Genomic DNA, 24,279 nt, shown 5'->3' on the forward strand with positions numbered 1-24,279 from the left:
TCAAACTCAAAACCCTCAAATAAAATCTATTCAAACGGGGGAAATGTGATGTTTTTTTTGTAATAGATTCATATAAGCAAAACAACAAAAACAACAACTATAAAAAATAATGAGAAGACTGCATAAGACTGCATTCCAGAGAGAGCTGTCTCTCTCTCGAAGAAGAAGAAAGAAAGAATTGAGGATGTTTTAGGCCATCTGCTTATTGCAATGTATTAGTCATTTACTTTTTTTTTATGAATACCAATTATTATTATTATTAATAATAATAATAATAATTGTAGGATATTTAGATGCTGTGGGATACAGTTCCATCATTCGTACCACGCGCGCACGCACACGCACACACACACGCACACACACACACACACACACACACACACACACACACACACACACACACACAGCCACACACGCACGCACACACACACACACACACACAGCCACACGCACACGCACACGCACACGCACACACACACACACACACACACACACACACACACACACACACACACACACACACACACACACACACACACACACACACACACACACACAGCCAGTGGCGTTGGAAGTACTTTTAGGTAGGGGGTGCTGCCACGGATTCAACATTGGGGGGGATGGCTGACGGCGCCCGCAGGGCGCCAAAAAATTTGACCACTTTGTCGCCAGATTAGAGGAATATTAATATTAAGATTAGACTGTTGTGTCATTATTCAGTCACCTTTTCTCACTCACCTCCATGTCACCACTTGCTCCCACTGCTGTGTTGGAATCCTCATTCTCTCTCCCACCCTTTTTGGACTTTTAGCCATATTTAGAGGAATATTAAATTTTAAATTAACATTAGGATTATACTGTTGTGATGTCATAATTCAGTGTCTTCTCCTCTTCTCTGCAGCATTACTCAATTTACCCTCAGGACTCAGGGACAGTGATAGCCTACCTGCTATTCCTCCGATATATCCAGGGCCGGATTAATAGTACCATGGGCCCCCGGTGCTATTCATTTTCTAAGCTATTCATTTAGCCTTTTAAGGTAGTCATAAAGATTATATCTTCCAGACTGAAATGTTATAACAGAAGTGGAGTATTGGCCAGAATTACATGAACATTTGGACACTTATTCAGCGGGTATTTTGCATGTTGCGTTCAGGTGCACTGTAAAAAAAAAAATTTTTTTTTTTTTTTTTTTTTTTTTTTTTTTACATCTCTTGCCACCAGGGGGTGCTGCAGCGCCCACCGCACCGTGCTTCCAACGCTGTTGCACACAGCCAAAACTCAAACAAAGGTGTTTTCTAATGTTTTGTGGACCGTGGCTATTTTTACACAAGGCAGCTCGGCGTGTCTATGTATCTGAACGCGTATGCGGCTTTCTACGTTATTTCCGCAGTGTGTGTAGCAGTCAGTCAGTCAGTCAGTCAGTCAGCCAGACAGACAGACAGACAGACAGACAGACAAACAGTCAGTCAGAAAGTCAGAATGTAGGCTATATGCAGAAAGTGTGGTAAACTCACCTCACACTCCCTGCTCAACTTGCGGAAAAACTCCTCATTTTCAAACTTGCTCCTCTGGTCCGGGACTACCCGCGGCATCTTGACGCTTCACACAAACACAACAAGCGCCCGCGTCGATTTATCCTTCGGGTTAATTTTGTGTTTCCTCAACAGCAAAAGTTCAATGGGGTTTTTTGTGTTAAAGTCCGTCCGTCCGTCCCGCTGCTGCTACTTTACTACACTCTCTCTCTTTCTCTCTCTCACTTCTCTTCCGTGTCACTTTTTTTCTCTCCTTCTCCTTCTCCTTCTTCTTCTTCTTCTTCCCTGTGTGGAGCAATGTGCTCTGCTGCCTGCTGGCCTCTATAGCCTCTATTCTGTGATTGTTGCTTTTGTTGTTGTTATGATTATTATTTATTATTAATAATCATAATTATTATTATCTATTTTTATTTACAAGGGGTCCTGCGCTCCCTGGATCTCCTCTAGCTCCAAGTGAATCTTATTGAGTGACCCACTGCGATAAGGCACAATTTGGCCGTAGTGCGTTCTCTCTCTCTCTCTCTCTCACTCTCTTTCTCCCTCTCTCTCTCTCTCTCTCTCTCTCTCTCTCTCTCTCCCCCCTCCCCCGTGTACAACGGCTACCTTCAAAGGCTCCTCGTAAATACGGGTAACCTGTGCATTCACGTGCTTTTAGTCAGAAACAATAATGGCATAATGGACTAACATTTTTCTTTAGTGACCTTTGTTTTATGTTAGAAACCATGCACTAATATATTTTTTATATATTTTATGTCAAGCACCTCTGTGTATGATGTGCTATACAAATAAACTTGTCTTGCCTTGCACCTTGTCCTAGGAAAATGATCAGGCAAGTATTATAGGCTAATTGAGATTTTAATTATGCTAATTCATCAGCCAAAAGCTCCTTACAATTGTTCCATCATCTGTAGCAATGTAGCTAAATAAACTCAATGCATAGAGGCTACTTTATGCAGTGGTTGTCGCTTTAAAAGCAACAGGACAATTTAATTTAAAAAAATGCGTGACAAGTTAGTTTAACAGTGAGTGAAAACAAACATGCAACATTAATTTATATATTATCTTATTTAGCCTATGTAGGATGCCAAAAACAAATGATAGTGGTAGAAGATGCATTATATAGCCACTATAAGCCTAATACACTAATCATGTTGAAGCGACTTCCACACTCTGTGTCCCCTAAACGTCGCATTTCAGAACTCAAGCATCACAGAATAATTTATTTATTTATTCATGTTAGGTTAGGTTAAACTTTATTGCCCGCCCGGGGGCGTGGATTTTTTTAGTCTTCATTGCACAACTCAAGTTCAAACACAACATTTCCGACAGCACCTGAAGGCAGCACACTTCCTGGCTCCGTTGAGTCGCTCTTGTGACTGTACACCCAAAATACCCCCCCCCCCCCACTCACCATTCACAATAATACTACTACTACACACGCTAGTCGGGGCTGCCTCTGCGCATGCGCATAGGTCTCGACTCCAGAAACTTTACTGGATCCTATGTCGGGAGGGACTAGAGAGAGGGAGTGAGAGAGAGAGAGAGAGAGAGTGAGAGAGAGAGAGAGAGAAAGGGAGAGAGGACTGTTCTTGCTTTATGGAATAAATCAATAATCTATAATCCTAAAGATTTAATACATTTTGTCATACATTTTTGTACAAATATCAATGTAAGTCACTATGTGACATAGGCTAGCCTATGAGATTAAAAATATCATTAGGCTACTTAGGACAGACACACTAACATCCTAGGACTATTAGCTCAGCTGCTGCATGGCGTCGCCTGCTCTATTGGCATGCGCAACACACAATTGCTCAACTTTGCATTGTGACATCATCAGTGATGTCATCAGTGACATCATTATTGACCAAAATCATCTTATTTTGGTCATCACTGATGATGTCATGTCATAGGCACTGATGATGCCATAGGCATTGTGACATCATCAGTGGGATAAAAATTGAAACATGAGCTCAATTGCTCACTTTATATTCGTTCAACAACTGGTAATGACAAAGGTGAGATGTGTGGTTCCCTCGTGCAAGGCGAAGAAGAGGAAAGAAGCGGACGAAAAAGGCAGGGTGATTTCGCATTGTTTTCCAAAGGATCCAGAGCGCTGTAAACAGTGGCTGCGGGCTATCAATTCTCCCAAATATGATGAAAACACCACTATGGATACCCTGCACCTGCGAGTTTGCAGTCTCCATTTCAAAGCGGAAGACTATGTACGTTCTTTTGGTCCACCCACGGACACAGCGCGGAGAAGACTGAGGGAAACCGCCGTTCCGGCGGCTTTAGACTTGGAGGAAGAACCGCTGGGACCTTCTCACCGAATGCCAGGAGCTAAACGGCGTCGGCCGGCGAATCGAGCGGCGCCGGCATGTCGTGCGGCAACCTCAACTACAACCTCCACGTCAGCTGCAGAGATAGAATGGACAGTGTGCACGACGGATGATGAGGAATCAGGCCCGTCTGTCACCCCACCACCACCTCCTGTCACCCCACCACCACCTCCTGTCACCCCACCACCACCTCCTGTCACCCCACCACCACCTCCACAAGCCACACAAACAAGCGGAGAGAACACTGGTGGACCTGACACATTACCTCCGTCCTCTGCATCCTCCACACTGAGGACGCACACAGTGGGGCCTTCTACAGCACCAGCAGTGAAGATCCTTCCAACTGATCAAGGACAATCTACATCATGCCCAGGTACACCTTTGGGACTTGGCGGTAGTTTCATTGAAGTCAAAATTGAAGACGAAAGTCCCCAGGCAGATACCACTATGTCCTACACATCATCATCAGCAGAAGAAGAGGAAAGTGGCGAAGACTGGCATGAGAAGAAGTTTATTGTCTACGAGTCCAGCCTGATGTCCCTGTTCAAATTCTGTCAGATGTGCGGCAAGCCCATTTCATCCAAGATTGTTCTTCACTCTGGGACCCAGGTCAAGGTAAAGTGGGAATGCCTTGCGGGACATTCTGGTACATGTAACCTCGCGTCATCAGGCTCTTCTCGGCGAGAAAGAGCCTGGCTTCCACCCACAATTGGTTCCGGCCTAGAGCCCGCCCTAGACAGGAAGGGCAGCGTTTCTAGCTCGTCAACTTTTACGTCCCCATGACAAAAAGCGGGGTGAAAGGTGCCTAGACTAGGTACATGGACTTCATCACCTGAAGGGAGGGGAATGCAAAAAATGGCAAAAAAAAAAAATCCAAGATGGCAGCCAAGGCAGTCTACTGTTTGTGTGTCAGTGCATAAGGTCTGAGTTTTATATGTTTCACGTGGATATTTTATGTCATCCGTGTCTGAATCGGTGTTATGTTTTATGAACTTTATCTCTCCTTCATTCTGAGATCTTTGGCAAGTCTTTTTATTTAGATTTTATTGAACTTTAACCAGTGGGACTGTTTGAGGGATAGGCCTACCTGGATTCCAACTGCTGGTTAGCCTAGCTACCAGCCCAGTTTCCAGCTGAAACTGCAGCAGCCTAGCTAAGTGGCTAAGGCCAGGCCACAGCAGTGGCGCAGTTGTCAGACCAAACCAAGGCTTCAGCATCAGCACAGCTACCACCAAGCCCTGGCCACAGCAGCAGCTCAACAACAGCCCAACTTCCCATCCTACAGTGTGGGGTGAGGCTCCAGCAGCAGCTCGCTACCACCAGCCAGGACCAGGCTCCAGCAGTAGCTCAGCTACCACCAGGCCAGGCCCAGGCATCTAGCAGCTGCTCACCTACCAACAGGCCAGGCCCCGGCTCCAGCAGCTACCATCAGCTACCACTACCTACCAGCTAGCACCAGGCCAGGCCCAGGCATCCAGCAGCTGCTCACATACCAACAGGCCAGCCCCCGGCTCCAGCAGCAGCTCAGCTACCACCAGGCCAGGCCCCATCAGCAGCTCAGCTACCTCCAGGCCGGCCTGGCATCCAGCAGCAGGTCACCTACCAACAGGCCAGGCCCCAGCATCAGCCTGAGGCCCACTCCATCCACCCTGCTCTGCAGCCTGAGGCTCACTCCATCCACCCTGCTCTATATAACTATAACTATAACTATAACTATAACTATAACTATAACTATAACTCCAAGCGAAGGACTCTTAGGCCCACATACATGGACATGCACGCACAGTCCTACCCTCTCCCCCCCACCCCATCCCCCCGCCTCCACACATCCCTCAGCCTTCACACCCCCCCCCGCTTTCCCCCCCTCTCTTTTTGTTGTTTGTCCGTGTTCTATGTCTGTCTCTGTTATGTTTTATGTTCAGAGGTTGGCCCTGCTCGGGTTGAGTGAACGCTGGCGCGTTTAGCTGCCGCTGCTCTCTGGTTGCTATGGCCAACCCCCCCCCCCCCCCTTCCCTTCTTGTTGTTGTGTTTTATGTCTGTCTCTGTTATGTTTTATGTTCAGAGGTTGGCCCTGTTCCGGTTGAGTGAACGCTGCCGCGTTTAGCTGCCGCTGCTTTCTGGTTGCTATGGCACCCTTTGTGTTGTTTGTCTGAGTGTTTGACCCATGTGTTCTGTAAAGCGACTTTGAGTACTTGAAAAGCGCTATATAAAAGTATTATATAAACCTTGTCACTACTGTATACAAGGTGACCATTAAGACACAGTCAGACACAGTTTCTGCGTTGATTTGTCTTACTGCCTGGTTGTGTGCCAGGGTGAGACCTAGCCAACTGAAACTACGATATGGAGACACTTGAGACTGAGTGTGTGTGTGTGTGTGTGTGTGTGTCCATGTGCTAATCTGTGCTCGAAGGCAGGCAGTGTGTCATAATATCCTGGGGATGATGAGAAGCAGATAGAGGAAGGAGAAGAGGCCCCAAAGTGTCACAACTCATTTATCAAAAATCTCCTTTCGTTACTTCTTCTCATCCACCCTTCCTCTTTTTAAATTCAACTCTTATCTGCTTGAAACTCTCCCCTGTCCGTTCAGACTTGCCTTTGCTACCAGCCTCTCCTTCCTTCCTCCTCTCACCTTTTCTTTTGCACCACAGCTTTCAAAATGTATTAAACATGGGTCATTTACAGCAGGGCGATGTGGGAATGTAGGACTTTAATCATGAGAGAGATAACGAGGAAAAGAGTGAAAGAGAGATACAAAGTATGGAGACAAGATAAGTGGGTTATCCTCATCTAGACTTGGACAACTGGCCTGGTAGGCCCCTTCGGTATTACATCCCAGACAGACAGACAGACAGACAGACACACATATCTATCTGTAGAAGGAATGGACGTAGTGCGCGTCGAAACGTCAGTTCAGCTCTTTGTACCTTTTATTAAATGTATTGAAGTGACTTCGTGTGCTCCAGCTCACTCATTGGGTTAGTCTTTTTTGAAGTGGCCCATTGACCTGTTTGCACACATATCTATCTATCTATCTAAATCGCAAAATGTGGGCAACCTCGAGCTAGTGAGCCTATAGGAGTCGAGCGTGCGAGATGCCTAGTTTATATACTGTACACCTGCAGCCATATTGACACTTGCAACATAATGTGCAATGAATGTTTGATTATGCAATGAACAGGCTGATAAAAACACGCCCCTGAAATGTAGCAGAGCTCCATTCCAGTCTACACACATACACACACACGCGCGCGCGCACACACACACACACACACACACATAGACACACGCACACACAAGCACACACACATGCGCACACACACACACACACACACACACACACACACACACACACACACACACACACACACACACACACACACACACACACACAGGGAGTAAATAAGGCTATTAACCCAGGGGAGTTTCATAATCAACCACTGTGAACAAGAAGCTGCAGGTTCTAAATATGTGTGTGTGTGTGTGTGTGTGTGTGTGTGTGTGTGTGTGTGTGTGTCATACAGTGTTTCTCTGTTGTGACATGTTTTGTTCTTTTTGTTTTTGTTTTGTGTGCATTAAGACTATGTGTGGAGAAGCTAACTAGTTAGAGCTACAGTATGTTTAAGACCAAAGATTCCCTTGAGATAAAAGGGGAGACAAGCTAGACATGCAATTGCGCTTTTCTAACACATGGAGCTTTAACAATGTGTTTGATTACAGATTACATTACAGATTACACTATATATATTTATAATGACCGAATCGCTGTACATGATCCCTTCCATACTGTATATAGTACAATACATAATATAACACAGTGTTGAGATGTGCAACATGCCCCAGCTTTGACATGTACTGTAACATCAAAATGAATTTATGAGCGTATTATTTTGGAACTATGGGAGTTGAAATGTGTTGTTGGTCTATTTGTGGTGCGTCTGTGTATAATTAGAATGTGCAGTTTGCAGGGCAGGAGGCTTAATGTTGAATGTGCTGGTTACATGTCATCCTAACACAGGTTCCAGGGCTGCAGAATGAAGCCTTGGGCTGCAGCAGATGCTCCACACCGCGCTAAACTCCTTTCATGAAAAGCAACAGTGCTTTTATGATAGTCATGTCATTGATTTATACCATACTGTCTTGCCTTTGGATACCCTGAGGATCGTATACGGCACGAACGCACCCGTTACAAGGAGCAGCTTTGGGGCAAATTGGCCATTTGTGAGTGTGTGTGTGTGTGTGTGTGCGTGTGCGTGCGTGTGTGTGTTAGCTGCAGGCCTAACAGGGCGTGAGTGATTAGCAACAGTAGCTAGCTGCTGATGCAGAGAGGTTAATTAATAATCCACTCTGTGGTTACCATGGCAAATAGTTCTGACAGGAGTCTGGTCCCATACAGCTGAGCACACCGCACATTTACTGGACTTTTTACACAAATCTATTCTGACCTGCCTAGTCTATCTAGTTTAATTTAAGTTGTTAGCTTCATTGTGTTTATTAAGTCTATTCTGACAGTAGTAATCTAGTCCAGTGGTTTCCAAACCTTCTCACCCTCATCTGAAGATTTTAGCTTTTAGATGTTTTATTACAGAAAGTTTATGAAACCCATGACCAAAATAGTTGGATGGAATTATAGTGCAAATAAATGATTCCGCTTTTTGCTGGGGAACCCTGGAACCCCCTCAAGGACCCCTGGGGGTCCCCAGACCCCACTTTGAACCACTGGTCTAGTCTAGTCTAGACCAGTCTAGTCTATCCTGGCCTGCATATAGTTTGGTTTAGATGAATCTGGTGTAGTGTGGCTTTTTGTTTAGTTTGAGCTTTAATTTAGTTCACCCTCACTCAGCACGCAGCAGCCTGGTGGAATGCTCTGCAGTAAATGCTACTCATTGTTCAGCGACTCTTCCAGCAGAGAGAGAGAGCTACAGAGAGAGAGAGCTACAGAGAGAGTGCTACAGAGAGAGAGTGCTACAGAGAGAGAGAGCTACAGAGAGAGAGAGAGAGCTACATAGAGAGAGCTACAGAGAGAGAGAGAGAGCTACATAGAGAGAGCTACAGAGAGATAGCTACAGAGAGAGCTACAGAGAGAGAGAGCTACAGAGAGAGAGCTACAGAGAGAGACAGAGAGCTACAGAGAGAGAGCTACAGAGAGAGCTACACAGAGAGAGAGAGAGAGCTACAGAGAGCTACAGAGAGAGAGCTACACAAAGAGAGAGAGCTACAGACAGAGAGAGAGATACAGAGAGAGAGAGAGCTATAGAGATAGCTACAGAGAGAGAGAGAGAGAGCTATAGAGATAGCTACAGAGAGAGCTACAGAGAGAGAACTGCTGCTCTCATTTTTTGGGATCTCATAACGTCTCTTTCGGGTTTGCTCCAAATCTTCAATGTGTTTAAAAAAATCCCCCAGACCGAGAATGTCAACCTGACAGTCAAAAAAGACACAATATAATTTCACGGAGATACCATGGCTTTGTTTCATGGAGATACCATGGCTTTGTTTCACAGAGATACCATGCCTTTGTTTCACGGAGATGACATGGCTTTGTTTCATGGAGATACCATGGCTTTGTTTCATGGAGATACCATGGCTTTGTTTCATGGAGATAACATGGCTTTGTTTCATGGAGATAACATGGCTTTGTTTCATGGAGATACCATGGCTTTGTTTCATGGAGATACCATGGCTTTGTTTCACGGAGATACCATGGCTTTGTTTCACAGAGATACCATGGCTTTGTTTCATGGAGATACCATGGTTTTGTATACCATGGCTTTGTTTCACAGAGATAGCATGGCTTTGTTTCATGGAGATACCATGGTTTTGTTTCATGGTGGCTTTGTTTCATGGAGATACCATGGCTTTGTTTCATGGAGATACCATGGCTTTGTTTCATGGAGATACCATGGCTTTGTGTGATGGAGATACCATGGCTTTGTTTCATGGAGATAACATGGCTTTGTTTCATGGAGATACCATGGCTTTGTTTCATGGAGATACCATGGCTTTGTGTGATGGAGATACCATGGCTTTGTTTCATGGAGATAACATGGCTTTGTTTCATGGAGATACCATGGCTTTGTTTCATGGAGATACCATGGCTTTGTGTGATGGAGATACCATGGCTTTGTTTCATGGAGATACCATGGCTTTGTGTGATGGAGATACCATGGCTTCGTCTGACGCTTCAGAAGATGCTGCTGCTATTAAATATTTAAAATGCATCAATAGCACAGGGACACAGAAAAGATAATGATGCTAGTGAGCTGACTCCAGACAAACTGTGTGTGTGTGTGTGTGTGTGTGTGTGTGCGTGTGTGTGTGAGTGTGTGTGAGTGTGTGTGTGTGCGTGTGTGAGTGTGTGTGCGTGTGTGTGTGTGTGTGTGTGTGTGTGTGTGTGTGTGTGTGTGTGTACACAGAGAGAGAAACTGAAGATGCCACCCTCATCCCGTTTCCTTTTCTCCCTTTGTCATGTGTAAAAGGGAAAGAGACATCTGTACAGAGTTGTATCATCTCTCTCTCTCTCTCTCTCTCTCTCTCTCTCTCTGTCTCTCTCTCTCTCTCTCTCTCTCCCTCCCTCTGGCTAACTGGCTGTTATTTATAGCTTTTAAAGACTGTTCAGAGGCATTGTAGAGGAGAGACGTGGAGAGATGTAACTGTGACAGAGAGAGAAGAGAGCAAGACTGGAAACTCGTCTGATTTTCAGCCATTTCTGCCCTTGTTGCAGAACTAAAGCAGCAGGAACACAGAGGCCTACATGGTGCATGAGCGAGCGGAGAGTCTTTCAAAAAGACTCATACAACAACTTCAACCATGTCTCTTCTCTGTTCCACCCCCTGAGAGCCACTTAAAAGCAGCTGGGAAGATCTCTGCAACAAATTGTTCCAAATATTTGTTTCCTGCAGTTCCTGCGAACATGATTCATTGATGAAGCAGCTAACAGCGAAATTAACCAACTTGTCCTTTCCCTGTCGCCCACTTAGGACCCATACACTCACAGTAGGACACTTAGGACCCATACACTCACAGGAGGACACTTAGGACCCATACACTCACAGTAGGACACTTAGGACCCATACGTCTGCGATGCCCCCTGGATGACTATGGGCCTGGCGCTGGGATTAGCAGGCATCATGATCGGGTTCATTGTGACCCAACTCTGCTTGTCTGATTACATCAGCGCCGGAGAATCAGCCTCTCTCCTCACCCAGAGCCCGGTATCACCAGCAGCCCTGATTAACTGTGGTACCCAACAACAGTCGGCTTCCCTCGCTCATTCTCTCTCTCTCTCTCTCTCTCACACACACACACACACACACACACACACACACACACACACACACACACACACACACGTGCACATACTGTACTTTTGTGTGTGTGTGTGTGTGTGTGTGTGTGTGTTTATTCCTGGTCAGACGGTGGGATCCCGTGGCCGAGTGACAAATTTGGAACGCCACACACGGTCAAGTATTTTATAATATCGGTTACGGTGTCAGTCAGTCTGTCTGCCCTCCTGTCTGTCCATCTGTCTGCCTGTCTGTCTCGTGAGAGCAAAAAAAAGAACACACACACTTACACACACAAACATGCATACACACACACACACAAACATGCATACACACACACACACACACACACACACACACACACACACACACACACACACAAGCAGCTGTGAGGTGGGAAATGAGTCTGTGATAGAGTACGGCTGTAGGGGGAAAAGGAAGTGGGATTTTTGTCTGGTCTTCACTGACGCGTGATACAGGAAGTGCTGGTAGGCAGGCCCGTAGCTACCATTGAGGACACCGAGGTCATAACCTCGGTATTTTCATTATTATTATTATTTTTTAGAAAAACAGCCCCGGCCCCCAGATCTATTCATCTGTCATTGATGTTTTAAAGCCCTCATAAATAACATGATATATAACAGTTGATCAGAAATGCAACAATTTGCTTCCTCTCTGTGTGCTATAGAAGGAAGAGACATAACTCACCACAACGTTCACATTTTGCATTGGGGCTAGATCGGGGCTAGACTTTGGGCACAGTTCTATTGAAGTGAATGGGTAAGTAACTCCCCTGTAAGTGATGTTTGTGTAGATGGGCCATTGTATTTAATTGAGCAGTATGCTGCCATGTGACCTGTATGCAGAATATATATTATTTAGGGAGACATTTATTTTTTGTATCATTTTAAAGCAACAGCACAGTAAAGAGGATATTAATCTAACATGATGTATGTAGTTCTTTATAGAGCTAACCTCTTAATTTTGCTCTCAGAGTGCACCAGATTGAAGCATTTTACTTTAAAATGGACAACATTTTCTAACCCCCCTCGGTATTTCTCAAACCCTGGCTACGGGCCTGCTGGTAGGTGAGCTTGTCTGCTCCCTCTGGTCTTCACTGATGCGTGTGTGATACAGGAACTGCTGGTAGGTGAACTTGTCTGCTGCCTCTGGTCTTCACTGATGTGTGTGTGATACAGGAACTGCTGGTAGGTGAGCTTGTCTGCTCCCTCTGGTCTTCACTGATGTGTGTGTGATACAGGAACTGCTGGTAGGTGAGCTTGTCTGCTGCCTCTGGTCTTCACTGATGCGTGTGTGATACAGGAACTGCTGGTAGGTGAGCTTGTCTGCTCCCTCTGGTCTTCACTGATGCGTGTGTGATACAGGAACTGCTGGTAGGTGAGCTTGTCTGCTCCCTCTGGTCTTCACTGATGTGTGTGTGATACAGGAACTGCTGGTAGGTGAGCTTGTCTGCTCCCTCTGGTCTTCACTGACGCGTGTGTGATACAGGAACTGCTGGTAGGTGAGCTTGTCTGCCAGTGGCGTGCCTGACCAAGTTGGTGCCCTAGGCAAGATTTTTGCTGGTGCCCCCCCCCCCCCCCCTCCCACAAAGAAAATATAATAAAAATTATATCGCAGCTAATCCACCACTGCAGTGCAGGCTCAGAATGGCCCTTCCCCAGTACTGTTAGGTAGGGGGTGCTGTAAGGAAGGAACCCTCGGCGCTGCCCGCAAGGGCAGCGGCAAAGAAAATTTGACGTTTTTTGGACTTTCATCCATATTTAGAAGAATATTTAATTTTAAATTAACATTAGGATTATACTGTTGTGATGTCATTATTCAGTATCTTCTCCTTTTCTCACTCACTTTCATGTAAGCACCTGCTCTCCCTTTAGTCGTTTTACACTACAACAGACAGCAACACAGGCATAAACACTGAACTTATTATTATTATTATGGAAAACTAGATTATGATGAAAATCAAACACTTTTGAAGAGAGAGTGTATGAAATAAGATTAGAGCTGGGAAGCACAAACTGTTTTTTAATGCATCTTGTTGGTGATATAAACACAAGACAGCCAAATCCAACAATTTCAAAAATCCAATTTCTTGCCACTAGGGGGTGCTGCAGCACCCTCAGCACCCACCTTCCAGCTCCCTTCCCCCACTCTGGGAAAAAGCTCCGAGCAGGTAGAAGGGGGCGCGGCCGCGCAGGGGGTGGGGTGGTATGGATTAGGGACCATGGTGAAAGTGCTGCAGCCAGAAAGGCAGAATTAGAAAAATGATTTCACTATTATTTAAAGACTTAAGACGTTGTGCTGCTTATTTTTTGTCTACTATTGTAAAATAATAGTAGGCCTATTATCATGAAAAAGTATTTGTAAAAAAAAAAAAAAAAAAAAACATTTTTTTTTTTTTTTTTTTTTTTTTTTTACCCTCTCTGGCGCCCCTAACGGCTCAAGCGCCCTTAGCATTTGCCTAGTTCGCCTAATGGACGGCACGCCACTGTTGTCTGCTCCCTCTGGTCTTCACTGACGCGTGTGTGATACAGGAACTGCTGGTAGGTGAGCTTGTCTGCTCCCTCTGGTCTTCACTGACGCGTGTGTGATACAGGAACTGCTGGTAGGTGAGCTTGTCTGCTCCCTCTGGTCTTCACTGACGCGTGTGTGATACAGGAACTGCTGGTAGGTGAGCTTGTCTGCTCGCTCACCTGTCTGCCTCTTCTCTTCCAGGAACAGCCCCATGCTGTCCCGTGGAGGTTCAGCGAGGTTGCGGCTCCACAGCGGCTCTGTGATGCCCAGCAGGTCTCGCACGCGAGCAGAGATCACCTGCATATCTTTAAAATCTGTGATGCCGAGTCTGGGAAGGTAGGCACAATTCACATAAATGAGCTTTCTGCCAGTGATGACGTTCTCCCTAAAACATGCTTTATATTGTGGATAACCTATGGATGCAATCCACTCTGCAACGTCATCACAACTCCAGCATAGGAAGTCCATGTGTGGAAACTGTCACTACTGGTCCTACTTAGAGCCTCTGCAGGGAAGGATTTATGACATCACTCACGATGTCATCAGTTTATGCAAATATATGCCAATTTGTGCAGGAAAACTGTGTTTCCGATGATGTCATAAATCGCTGATGATGTCACAGACAGTGTGAGGTCTTATGATATATGACCTCATCATATACAGTATCATCATTGCATCATATCACTGATGATGTCATGGAGTCATACTCACAATTGTGACATAATCAGTGTTGTCAGTGAGTGATGTCATCAGTGAGTGAAGACATTGTGACCAACTAAAGCTTGCACAGCAGGGAGGCCAGTCCGTTATTAGACTGGACCCGTCTTTTTCAAGAGAAGCAGCCACTTCAATAAATGACGTCTGTCCATTATTGCACGGACTGTCCCTCCTTCCGATCTGTCTGTCTGCGGAGGCGCACGCACACACACACACACACACACACACACCGCAAGCAGACACACACACACACACACACACACACCGCAAGCAGACACACACACACACCACAAGCAGACACACACACACACACACACACCACAAGCAGACACACACACACACACACACACACACACACACACACACCGCAAGCAGACACACACACACACACCGCAAGCAGACACACAGAAGTGAAATGGCTTCACCGTTCTGAATGACTATGTGTCGGTCCGTTATGGTACGGACCGTCTGTCTTAGAGATGGAAAATTTCATATCACGATTATAGTGACCAAAATGATCACGGTTATCAGTATTATCACGGTTTATTAAAATGTGCTGAACATTTTCAAAAAGTACTAATACACTCACAGAAATCATTTCACCAAGTTTTATATTGAAAACTCAGACCCAAAAAGGATTGATAGGCTCACTGAAATAATTTCTCCAAGGCTGCACGTTTGCATCTGGGAGACGGTTGCCAGCTTTGGTTGATGATGGACAGTATTTACCATGTTTTTCAAAGCACTGTAATCACAGTACCACGGTTTTAATGATCATGAAAATTAGAAACGGTACGGTTATTGTAAGGAATTTGATCACGGTACAATTGTCGATTGGTGACCAGAGCGATGACGTCATTGTCATCATTGTCGAGTGGTGACTGATGATGTCACAAACACAAGCAATGAACTGAGCAGGGAAATGCCCATGGCCCATGTCATAGCCACTGATGATGTCATGCCTCCCAATCATCGAGTGATGTGACTGATGTCATGTCCCACAGAGTGGGACAGTGGTGACTGATGACATCACAATGTCTATGACATCAATGATATTGTGACAATGTCTATGACATCATAAGTGGGTATTGACCCCGTTATGAAGGGGAGGGCTCAGGGCTGTGTCTCAGTCCTTGTTTTGATGTTATGAAGGGGAGGACTGTCTGTGTCAGTCCTTGTTTTGATGTTATGAAGGGGAGGACTGTGTGTCAGACAGTCCTTGGATATTTGTGGTCAGCAATATGAAGATCCCATCTCCATGTCAGGATTTCACTGCTCTCTTCCACACCGCAAATCCCATGAGGGCCGCTAACGCAGCCACACCCAGACCGACCACGACGATCGACATGCCAACCAAGCCATCTTTCTCCTTTCCTTTGTTGATGAGCTTCTCTAGCTCCAGGGCCTGCTTGTTCCCCGCCTGGTTCTTCAGCAGAGTCTGGATGTACTCCAGGGCTTTGTTATCCTCTTTGAGTCTGTAGTTGGCCACTGCCAGGTAGAAGAAGTAGTCTGAGGAGTCGTCCATGGTGGCTTTCTGAAGCAGCTCCTCCAGCAGCACAATTCCCTTCTTGACATCGTTTGAATACTTGCTCCTGATCAGACACCACGTGTAATCACACTTGGTGTCTTTGGAAGCGGCACCGTTCGCCAGCTCAGCGATGTATTTCTTCTCCAATCTGAAAAGATCCTCAGGGTCTACTACCCCATCACTCACGAGAGTCACGGCAGGGCACATGTTTCAAGAAGCAGATCTTGGAACCGCCCACTTTTATATCGGTCCTACTTATAGCATCTGCAAGGAAAGCTTTATGACATAAGTAAGTAAGTAAGTAAGTAAGTAATATAGGGCAAATATAGGGCCTAAGTCACTCGGTTGGTTGGTCCACAAAATGAATGTCAAATTTCACAATAGAGTGGATGACATCACAATAGAGTGGATGACATCACAATAGAGTGGATGACGTCACAATAGAGTGGATGACGTCACACATGCCGCTATTGCAAATTCGCGCTTGGGCCAATGGAGGTCCAAGAGAGGTGAGGTATTAGGGTAGGGAAACAGTGGATGAATCCAGAAGGAGGCAGTAATGCAACATAAAGGATGCCAACTGCCATAAAACACAGCAGAAGAAGAAATTTGCGCTTGTTATATTGTGATGAAGGGCTGTGTGTGTCTGTGTTGGACTTTTATTGTGAAGGGCTGTGTGTGAAGTGTGTGTTGGGCTTTTATTGTGAAGGGCTGTTTCTCACTGATGACATCACAATTGCTCGCGTAACATCAATGGTGACATCACATCACTCACTGAGTGATATCCCTGATGACCTCACTCACTGAGTGACATCTCTGATGACTAGGGCTGACCCAAAAGAAATCAACGCTTCAAAGCTTCACTCGTTGCCATGGTAATCGACGGTCAAATCAGCAATCGACGCTTTGTGTTCTTGTTTTTTTCTTCCCTCGTCTCCTCTCCTCTCCTCTCCTCTCTCTTTCTCAAGCTAACATGAGGTGTAGCTTCGTGAGACAGTAGTTTTCTGGCTGGGTGGGGTCCTTCGGGCCAACACTGTTTTTAACACGGGAACTCCCACCGGCACGCGTGGCGAGCACAAACAAACGCACCCAACGGCCAGTAGCCACACAGATGGTGAGCTGTGGAGCTTGTGTTGTAAACATGAAAGTTCGTACACTTCTTTCCAACGCAGTGTAATGTTACAAGTGTTCAAGTGAATTCAAGTCGTTTAATTTGTTTATAACGTTATGAAGTAGCAGCAGTCACAGATACACATCACTGTGACATCATCTGACATCATCAGTGTCTGTCATCACTGATCACATAGACTAAAGAGTGACATCAGTGATTTATGACATCATCACAATTGCTCTCCTCACTAAACATGATCCTCAAACAGCCTCACAGACCATCTCCTCACTAAACATGAGGCTCAAACAGCATCACAGACCATCTCCTCACTAAACATGAGGCTCAAACAGCATCACAGACCATCTCCTCACTAAACCTGAGGCTCAAACAGCATCACAGACCATCTCCTCACTAAACCTGATCCTCAAACAACATCACAGACCATCTCCTCACTAAACCTGAGGCTCAAACAGCATCACATACCATCTCCTCACTAAACCCGATGCTCAAACAACATCACAGACCATCTCCTCACTAAACCTGAGGCTCAAACAGCATCACAGACCATCTCCTCACTAAACCCGAGGCTCAAACAGCATCACAAACCATCTCCTCACTAAACATGAGGCTCAAACAGCATCACAGACCATCTCCTCACTAAACCCGAGGCTCAAACAACATCACAGACCATCTCCTCACTAAACCCGAGGCTCAAACAACATCACAGACCATCTCCTCACTAAACCCGAGGCTCAAACAACATCACAGACCATCTCCTCACTAAACATGAGCCTCACACATCTAATGGGAGAACAATTTCTAACTCCTTTCCTGACAATATTGCCTCAGCAGCTCTGTGGCAGCTCTCACCCCATCGTTTTCTCAAATCCCACTCTGAAGACAGCAGCAGCCAGACATCAGCTGGCAGTCTGGTACTGCACATGTTGTGAACTGTGAATGTTTCTCATTGTGTAGTTTGCATTACATTACATTACATTACATTACATTACAGTGTTTCCCACAGGATTTTGAGTATTTGTGGTGGGGGACCGCAGACCCCCTAGGGGGGTGCGGGGCCATGCCCCCCCGCGAGATTTTTTAAAACATTTTAAAGTCAAATGCATGAATTTGGTGTACTTTAATTAAGCTTAAGAGCCAAATTAAAAGGCTAGATCTATGAAGAACATGTCATCATTACTGTGCTGTGGGTTTACAATGACAAACTAAATTTCTCCCTATAGGTCAGGGATACTCAACTTGCTTTGCCACTTTCGTGAAATGATAGAAGGCGAGGGGCCAGTTAATAAACAAACAATATACATTTTTCTGTAGCGGATTGTAGGTTTTTGGGGTGTCAGCCGGAGTTTAGGCTGACAGTGTTGTGCACACCGGATAGTTAGTTAGGTTAAGTTAGTTAGGTTAAGTACCGGGTACATACATAAGTGCCTGGGTAGCGAGCAGATGGTGGTATTTGACAATTTAGCAGCTAAATCATAGATTATTGAAAGATATTCCATATTCCAGACTGAAATGCTATAACAGAAGTATTGGCCAGAATGACATGAACATTTATTGGACACTTATTCAGCGGATATCTTGCATGTTGCGTTCAGGTGCACTGTAAAAAAAAAAAAAAAAAAAAAAAAAAAATTGGTCAACATCTTATTGTGGCGGTCAAAATATTATTGTGGCGGCCCGCCACAAATTCCTTTATGTATGGGAAACACTGTATTACATTACATTACATTAGATTACAGTTTGCACTATATTTTTCTTGCAACAGTCCATCATCCCTGTCGCTGTGAGGCTTGCCTGCTTCCTGTCCCGTGAGATGCTCTGGTTCATCAGACCCTCCCTCTGGAACACTCTCCCCATCCTCCACATCCGTCAAGCAAACACCATGTTTCAAACAGGCCCTCAAGACCCACCTCTTCACACTCGCCTTCTCCTGCGCACCCCATCACTCATTTTCTATTTATATTACTATTACAATTGTACTTATTAAATTATTTTACTCTGTGTGTAAAGCGACTGAGTACCTAGAAAAGCGCTATATAAGTTGAATGTATTATTTACTCTTTACTTGGTAAAGTAGTTGTGTGTGTGTGTTGCGTGCCTGTGTGTGTGTGTGTGCATGCCTGTGTGTGTGTGTGTGCCTGTGTGTGAGACCGAACATGCTCGTCTTTGTAAACTAAGCAGAAACTGCATGCTTGAGAACTCTGAGCTGGCTGGTATCCTAGCAACAGACGGTGCTGGGGCGCTAAAAATATCCTTTTGGTGTGTGTGTGTGTGTGTGTGTGTGTGCGCGTGCGTGCGTAGTAGATTAATGTTTCTATCTATCTATCTGTCTGTCTGTCTATCTGCCTGGCAGCTTCAGCACCAGCAATGCAGGCTTCCATCCCTCTGGCGAGGAGAACAATGGTATGGAGGGAGGGAGAATGAGAGAGGGAGGAAAGGAGGAAAGATGAGAGAGATGTGGGGAAAGAGGGGTGGAGAGAGGAGGATGGAGGAGTGTGTCTAGACTGCAAACAAGCACAAAGCAACGAGATGGTTGATGTGTAAAATGACAGCGGCTGTGTGGGTTATAAAGTTATAGATCATTCCGCTATATGGATCAATACAGCATCACATCATTACAACAGGTGTGTGTGTGTGTGAACAGGTGTGTGTGTGTGTGTGTGTGTGTTGGGGGGCGTCATCGCATCACCCCCCGACACTCGTCCTGTATTCAGCAATCTGCTCTCTAAGTGTGGTGATGCAGTACCTCCGCCTCACCACATGGTGGGTGAGTTGCTCTATTACTGAGAGAGAAAACAGAGTGAGGAAGAGTGTGAGAGAGGAGGCAGGCAGACAGCAGTCCTGTCAGCAACAGGGTGGGTGGGCTCGATGCCAGGGCCAGACCTCCTGCTGGTGAAGTTGTGATGAAGGAGGTATCCATCAGAGAGAGAGAGCAGGATCTCATCATCTCTCTGTGTGAGGTGAGAAGGTTTCATACAGTCATACTTGCATGCGCTTTGCACATTCATTGGCAAAATACACCAGTTCATCTCAAAATGTCATAAAGATGCATCATAGATTATAACAGGACACAATAAAAGTATAAGATACAAACATTTTAATGACTCGTATAGGCTCAGGAATTGAGTGATATTCCGCATCTACTGTTATTTTGACAGTATTGACTGCTTTTATGATTTGTTATTATCGGTTAAAATCAAATGGTAAAATCACTTTGTGATGCCACGTGCCGCCACCAGCAAGCTCTTTCTAATTGGTCAATTCCAATTGGGGATTATTTGAATGCCATCATCAACCACCGTCTGGTGTCTACCACAGTTTGCACCACCCTTGAACAGGAAGGGTGGGCCCCAGTCTCAGGAGGATTGTGGCATGACTTGAGCTGAATGTTGGTTCAGAGACATTTCTCTCTCACTGTGTACGCCAGGCCGGCCATTGTAGAATTATCATGCATCTCTTCTTCGCACACCTATTGTGTATTAAACCTGCAATCCTAGCCATCGCCTGAATGATTGATAACATACATCCTTCCTGCATAGCAGGCAGCTACACCAGCAGCTCTGTCCTTCTCAAATACAAGAGAATTAAACAGACAGCAGGATCTTCATACACACAAAAATATCACATATTCTGTTGGCAATTTCTTTTTGTTCAGTCGTGTTGACTCGGCCAGAAACGTAACATTTTATTCAGCTGAGTTTAACATTTTGTGTGGTGCGGGTTGGAATAAACTGATGTCTGTTTGTTGCTGTTGCTGTTGTTTTCTTAATTAAAAGCAGACTTCAAACATAATCATGGAGGGAGTCTTTGATGTACATTGGGGACAGTAAGGAAAATATATGCGTGCCATGATGCCAGTGATAACTGCCCAGTCTACTAACTACACCACCGCCTCAGCTGTGCCAGTGGGACTTTCTCAAGATTGAGAAAAAGGGTTTTTGAAAACCGGCAACCTCCAGGTCAGGACAAGAATTCTGGTCTACAAAGCGGTAGTGCTTCCTTCACACCCGACTGTACAGACAGAGACCTGGACCACGTACAGCAGGCACCTGAAGGGACGAGGTGCCTCTGAAAAATCCTCAAGGTCAGCTGGGAAGATAGACGCAGCAACACCAGCTGACACCAAGACACCATCGCCCCAACACCAGCACAGATGGAATGGCTCCGAGAACGGAGCCATACCGCCAAATATAAATATTGCATAATGATAGCTAATAATTAATTATGACTATAGTGGTCCTGACAGTAATATCCCTTGATATATCTGCCAAGGTTCACGATCATTGAACAAATGGGTATGGAGTTACGTCCGTTTTTGTGTTAGGCCCATTGATAGTATATAGTATGGATAATGTGAGTCCATTTGGTTTTGATACGGCGAAATGAGGCCTCAAAGCTCCTGGTTCCTGCTAATGTTTGATTGGACGAATGGATTTTCGTGGAGCATTGTGGGATATCTGTTCACATCATTCTGGATACTGGATATGCAGGCTTAGCCTGGGTAAACCCAGCCCCCAGTGACCTGCTCTCAGACAGACCCTGCTCACTAGTCTGAGAGCAGGTCACTGGGGGCTGGGTTTACCCAGGCTAATGCAGGCTAGATTGCCTAAAGATGAGTTCCCAAAGAAGCTTACTACGCTACATTTGAAATCATTCAGTTGTAAGTTTTCTCTTCTGAGATAATTGGTTTTGTGTTTTCTCACCACACAGACCCTGTGATTGCAGCAGGATTGGATGGCTGAAAACCACGAGAGCGTATCACAACACCACGAGAACGTGATGTCATCGGTCCTGTCTCCGCCAGTCAAAGTGTGTCCCAGCATGCATCGGTCCTGTCTCTGCCAGTCAAAGTGTGTCCCAGCATGCCTTATGTCTCTGCCAGTCAAAGTGTGTCCCAGCATGCTCTATTTCATTCAAATAATCCTCAAGATTGTTTCAACATTTGCTGTGATACCGGACCCATTTCCAGCTGCAATTGTTGGAGATGTTTTCACAGGTGTTTCATGAAGGTATTTTTGGCGCCAGTCTGCCCAGATGTGTTTCTATGAGCAGGCTGTTGAGTTAAATTCCAATGCATCCTCCAATTAACATATTATTTCTAATTATATAACTCAAGTCCCGGCTCCCGCTGAGGAGCCAGGAGGGGGTTTTTCTCTGCAGGTTTAGCCTAGATATTTCATAAACATCGCATCCAAAGTGATTCCAAATGTCAGTGAGAGACACAGTGAAAGAATCCAACACGACAACAGGCAGTGTTTTTGTAGTCATGAAAACGGTGGCTTTTTTAATGTAAACACTACATTCGATTGGTTTTTCCAGCACGGACATCCCACATGAAAGAACAACCATTCACTAAAGAGGAGGGGAGGGAGAGAGAGAGACAGAGAGAGAGAGAGAGAGACAGAGAGAAAGAGAGAGAGAGAGAGAGAGAGCAGCACAGAAAAAAAGCATTCACTGCGTAAAGAACAGAACGGAGGGGAGGTAAAAAAAAAAAGGGAAGAAAAGGGAACAACAGTAACAGAATGCAGAAAAACAGGTATCATTATACAGTTTTTTCTCTTTTTATTTGAAATCAAGAATGTGAGAAAGAGGGGTACCGTATATATAGATAGATGATAGATAGATCGAGGAGGGGTAACATACTGTAGCATGGTAACGTAACTTCTTTCCAAATCTACGTGTTGTGTGTGCGAGTGCGAGCAAGTGTGTGCGTGCCAACGTGACAACTGTGCTTTTCATTGTAGACCTGGAAGGTGTTGTGTCGAAACTAAAGAGAGAGAGAGAGAGAGAGAGAGAACGAGCATGACTTTATACAGCATCGCTGTGTCAACGTCCTTAGAACTAAGCGGACACAGCGAGAGAAGAAAAAAAAAAGTGCTCTCCCCCCCCCAGCGGAAAAAGAGAAAAAAGGTGGTTTATTTTTTCCGAAATAATACAAAATAGATATTGTTATTATATTAATATTGAATCGTTCTGAGTCAGGCTAAAGTGAAGACACGGTTCTAATGCAGGGAAACGGGCAAAACGGTAGAGGGGGCGGGGCTTAGGAGTTTGGGGGCGGGGTACAAGTTCAGAGCATTACAACAACAACGTAACGGGGTTCGGTCTGAAATCACGGTTCCAAGTCAGCTTGAGCCGGGCCGCAAACAGGAACCCTTAGCAAAAACATACTTTTTTTTTATTATTATTTAAAAAACGGGAGATACAGAGAAAAAAAGGTTCTGTCGCTACAAAGCACGAGAAATATACCCTTTGAGAATATTACAGAATTGGAATCGCAGTTGTTGTATATTGTAGTCGTAGCCGCATTTGTCGTCATTGTTATTATCATTGTAATAATAAGCGTAGCTGCTTTTTTTTTTTACTGGTTGAATTCTATGTGTCACTGCAAGAATCCAAAATATCTACACTTGTTCTTCAGTTCAGACAAACAGCCTCCCATAGCACCATCTGTTCACGTCGCGTGATTTGACCCAACTGCGGAAAAAGTGAGCCCCACCCCATCCCGGTCAGGAACCAATCACCTTCTCTATTCCATCATTGCTGCTGCCTGACTCCCTTGCTCGTCTCTTTCCTTTTTTTGTACATTTTCAAAGTTTTGTAAGTTTTTTTTCTCTTTTTAATGTATCTTTTGTCATTCTGTCTTCAAAGGAATTTTGTGTTTATTTTTTTATATTTTTTAACCATTTCTGAATAGCATTTATGTGAAGCTTTTTTATTTTATGAATTAACTGGTCTCTTTATACAAAGGCTTGAGTAACTCATGCTATCTGTGTCGGGGGATGTGGGGGGGGGGGGGGGGGGGCTTGGGACGGTGCGAGGGGGAGAAGGCGTGACAAGGAGAGGGAGGGACTTCGACTCCCCCCACCCCCATGAAGATCTCTGACGCCCCGCCGAAAACCATGGAGGCGGGGCGTCATGTGAAAAGAGGGAAGAAAGAAAGAGAAAGAGAAAGAGAGATGGAAGTAGAGAGAGAGGAAGGGATTAAAGGCAAGGTGGAGAGATGTGTGGGACAGGTGATCAGTCGATCAATCAATAAATAAATTAATAAATTAATCAACTATAACAATTATCAAAAGAGGAGTGAGTTTCCTTACATGGAGCATGTTAGTACGTAGGTCTAGATGTTATAGTATAACAGTGAGAAAGGTAGAATTATAATGTGTGTTTGCTTCTAAAAGCGTTCGCTATCTACAGTACAGCGCCTCTG

At 45.1% G+C, this 24,279-nt stretch overlaps 1 protein-coding gene and 1 pseudogene across 5 annotated transcripts in view; both read right to left on the reverse strand.

The window, feature by feature from the left end:
• Positions 1-2,011, reverse strand: part of cbfb (core-binding factor subunit beta) — a 54,438-nt gene extending 52,427 nt beyond the window's left edge. For all 4 annotated transcript variants that reach the window (XM_083654835.1, XM_083654834.1, XM_083654836.1 and 1 more), the window contains exon 1: positions 1,518-2,011. In XM_083654835.1, coding sequence (XP_083510961.1) covers positions 1,518-1,595 — 78 coding nt within the window. In that variant the 5' untranslated portion in view covers positions 1,596-2,011. The remainder of the gene's footprint in view (positions 1-1,517) is intronic.
• A 13,662-nt stretch (positions 2,012-15,673) lies between these two features.
• On the reverse strand, positions 15,674-16,147 carry LOC310792470 (mitochondrial fission 1 protein pseudogene; annotated as a pseudogene). The gene has a single exon. The product of its transcript is annotated as a mitochondrial fission 1 protein pseudogene (transcript).
• Between the last annotated feature and the right edge of the window lie 8,132 nt (positions 16,148-24,279).

Source organism: Poromitra crassiceps, assembly GCF_964638095.1.
Source record: "Poromitra crassiceps genome assembly, chromosome: 18".
NCBI lineage: Eukaryota > Metazoa > Chordata > Actinopteri > Beryciformes > Melamphaidae > Poromitra > Poromitra crassiceps.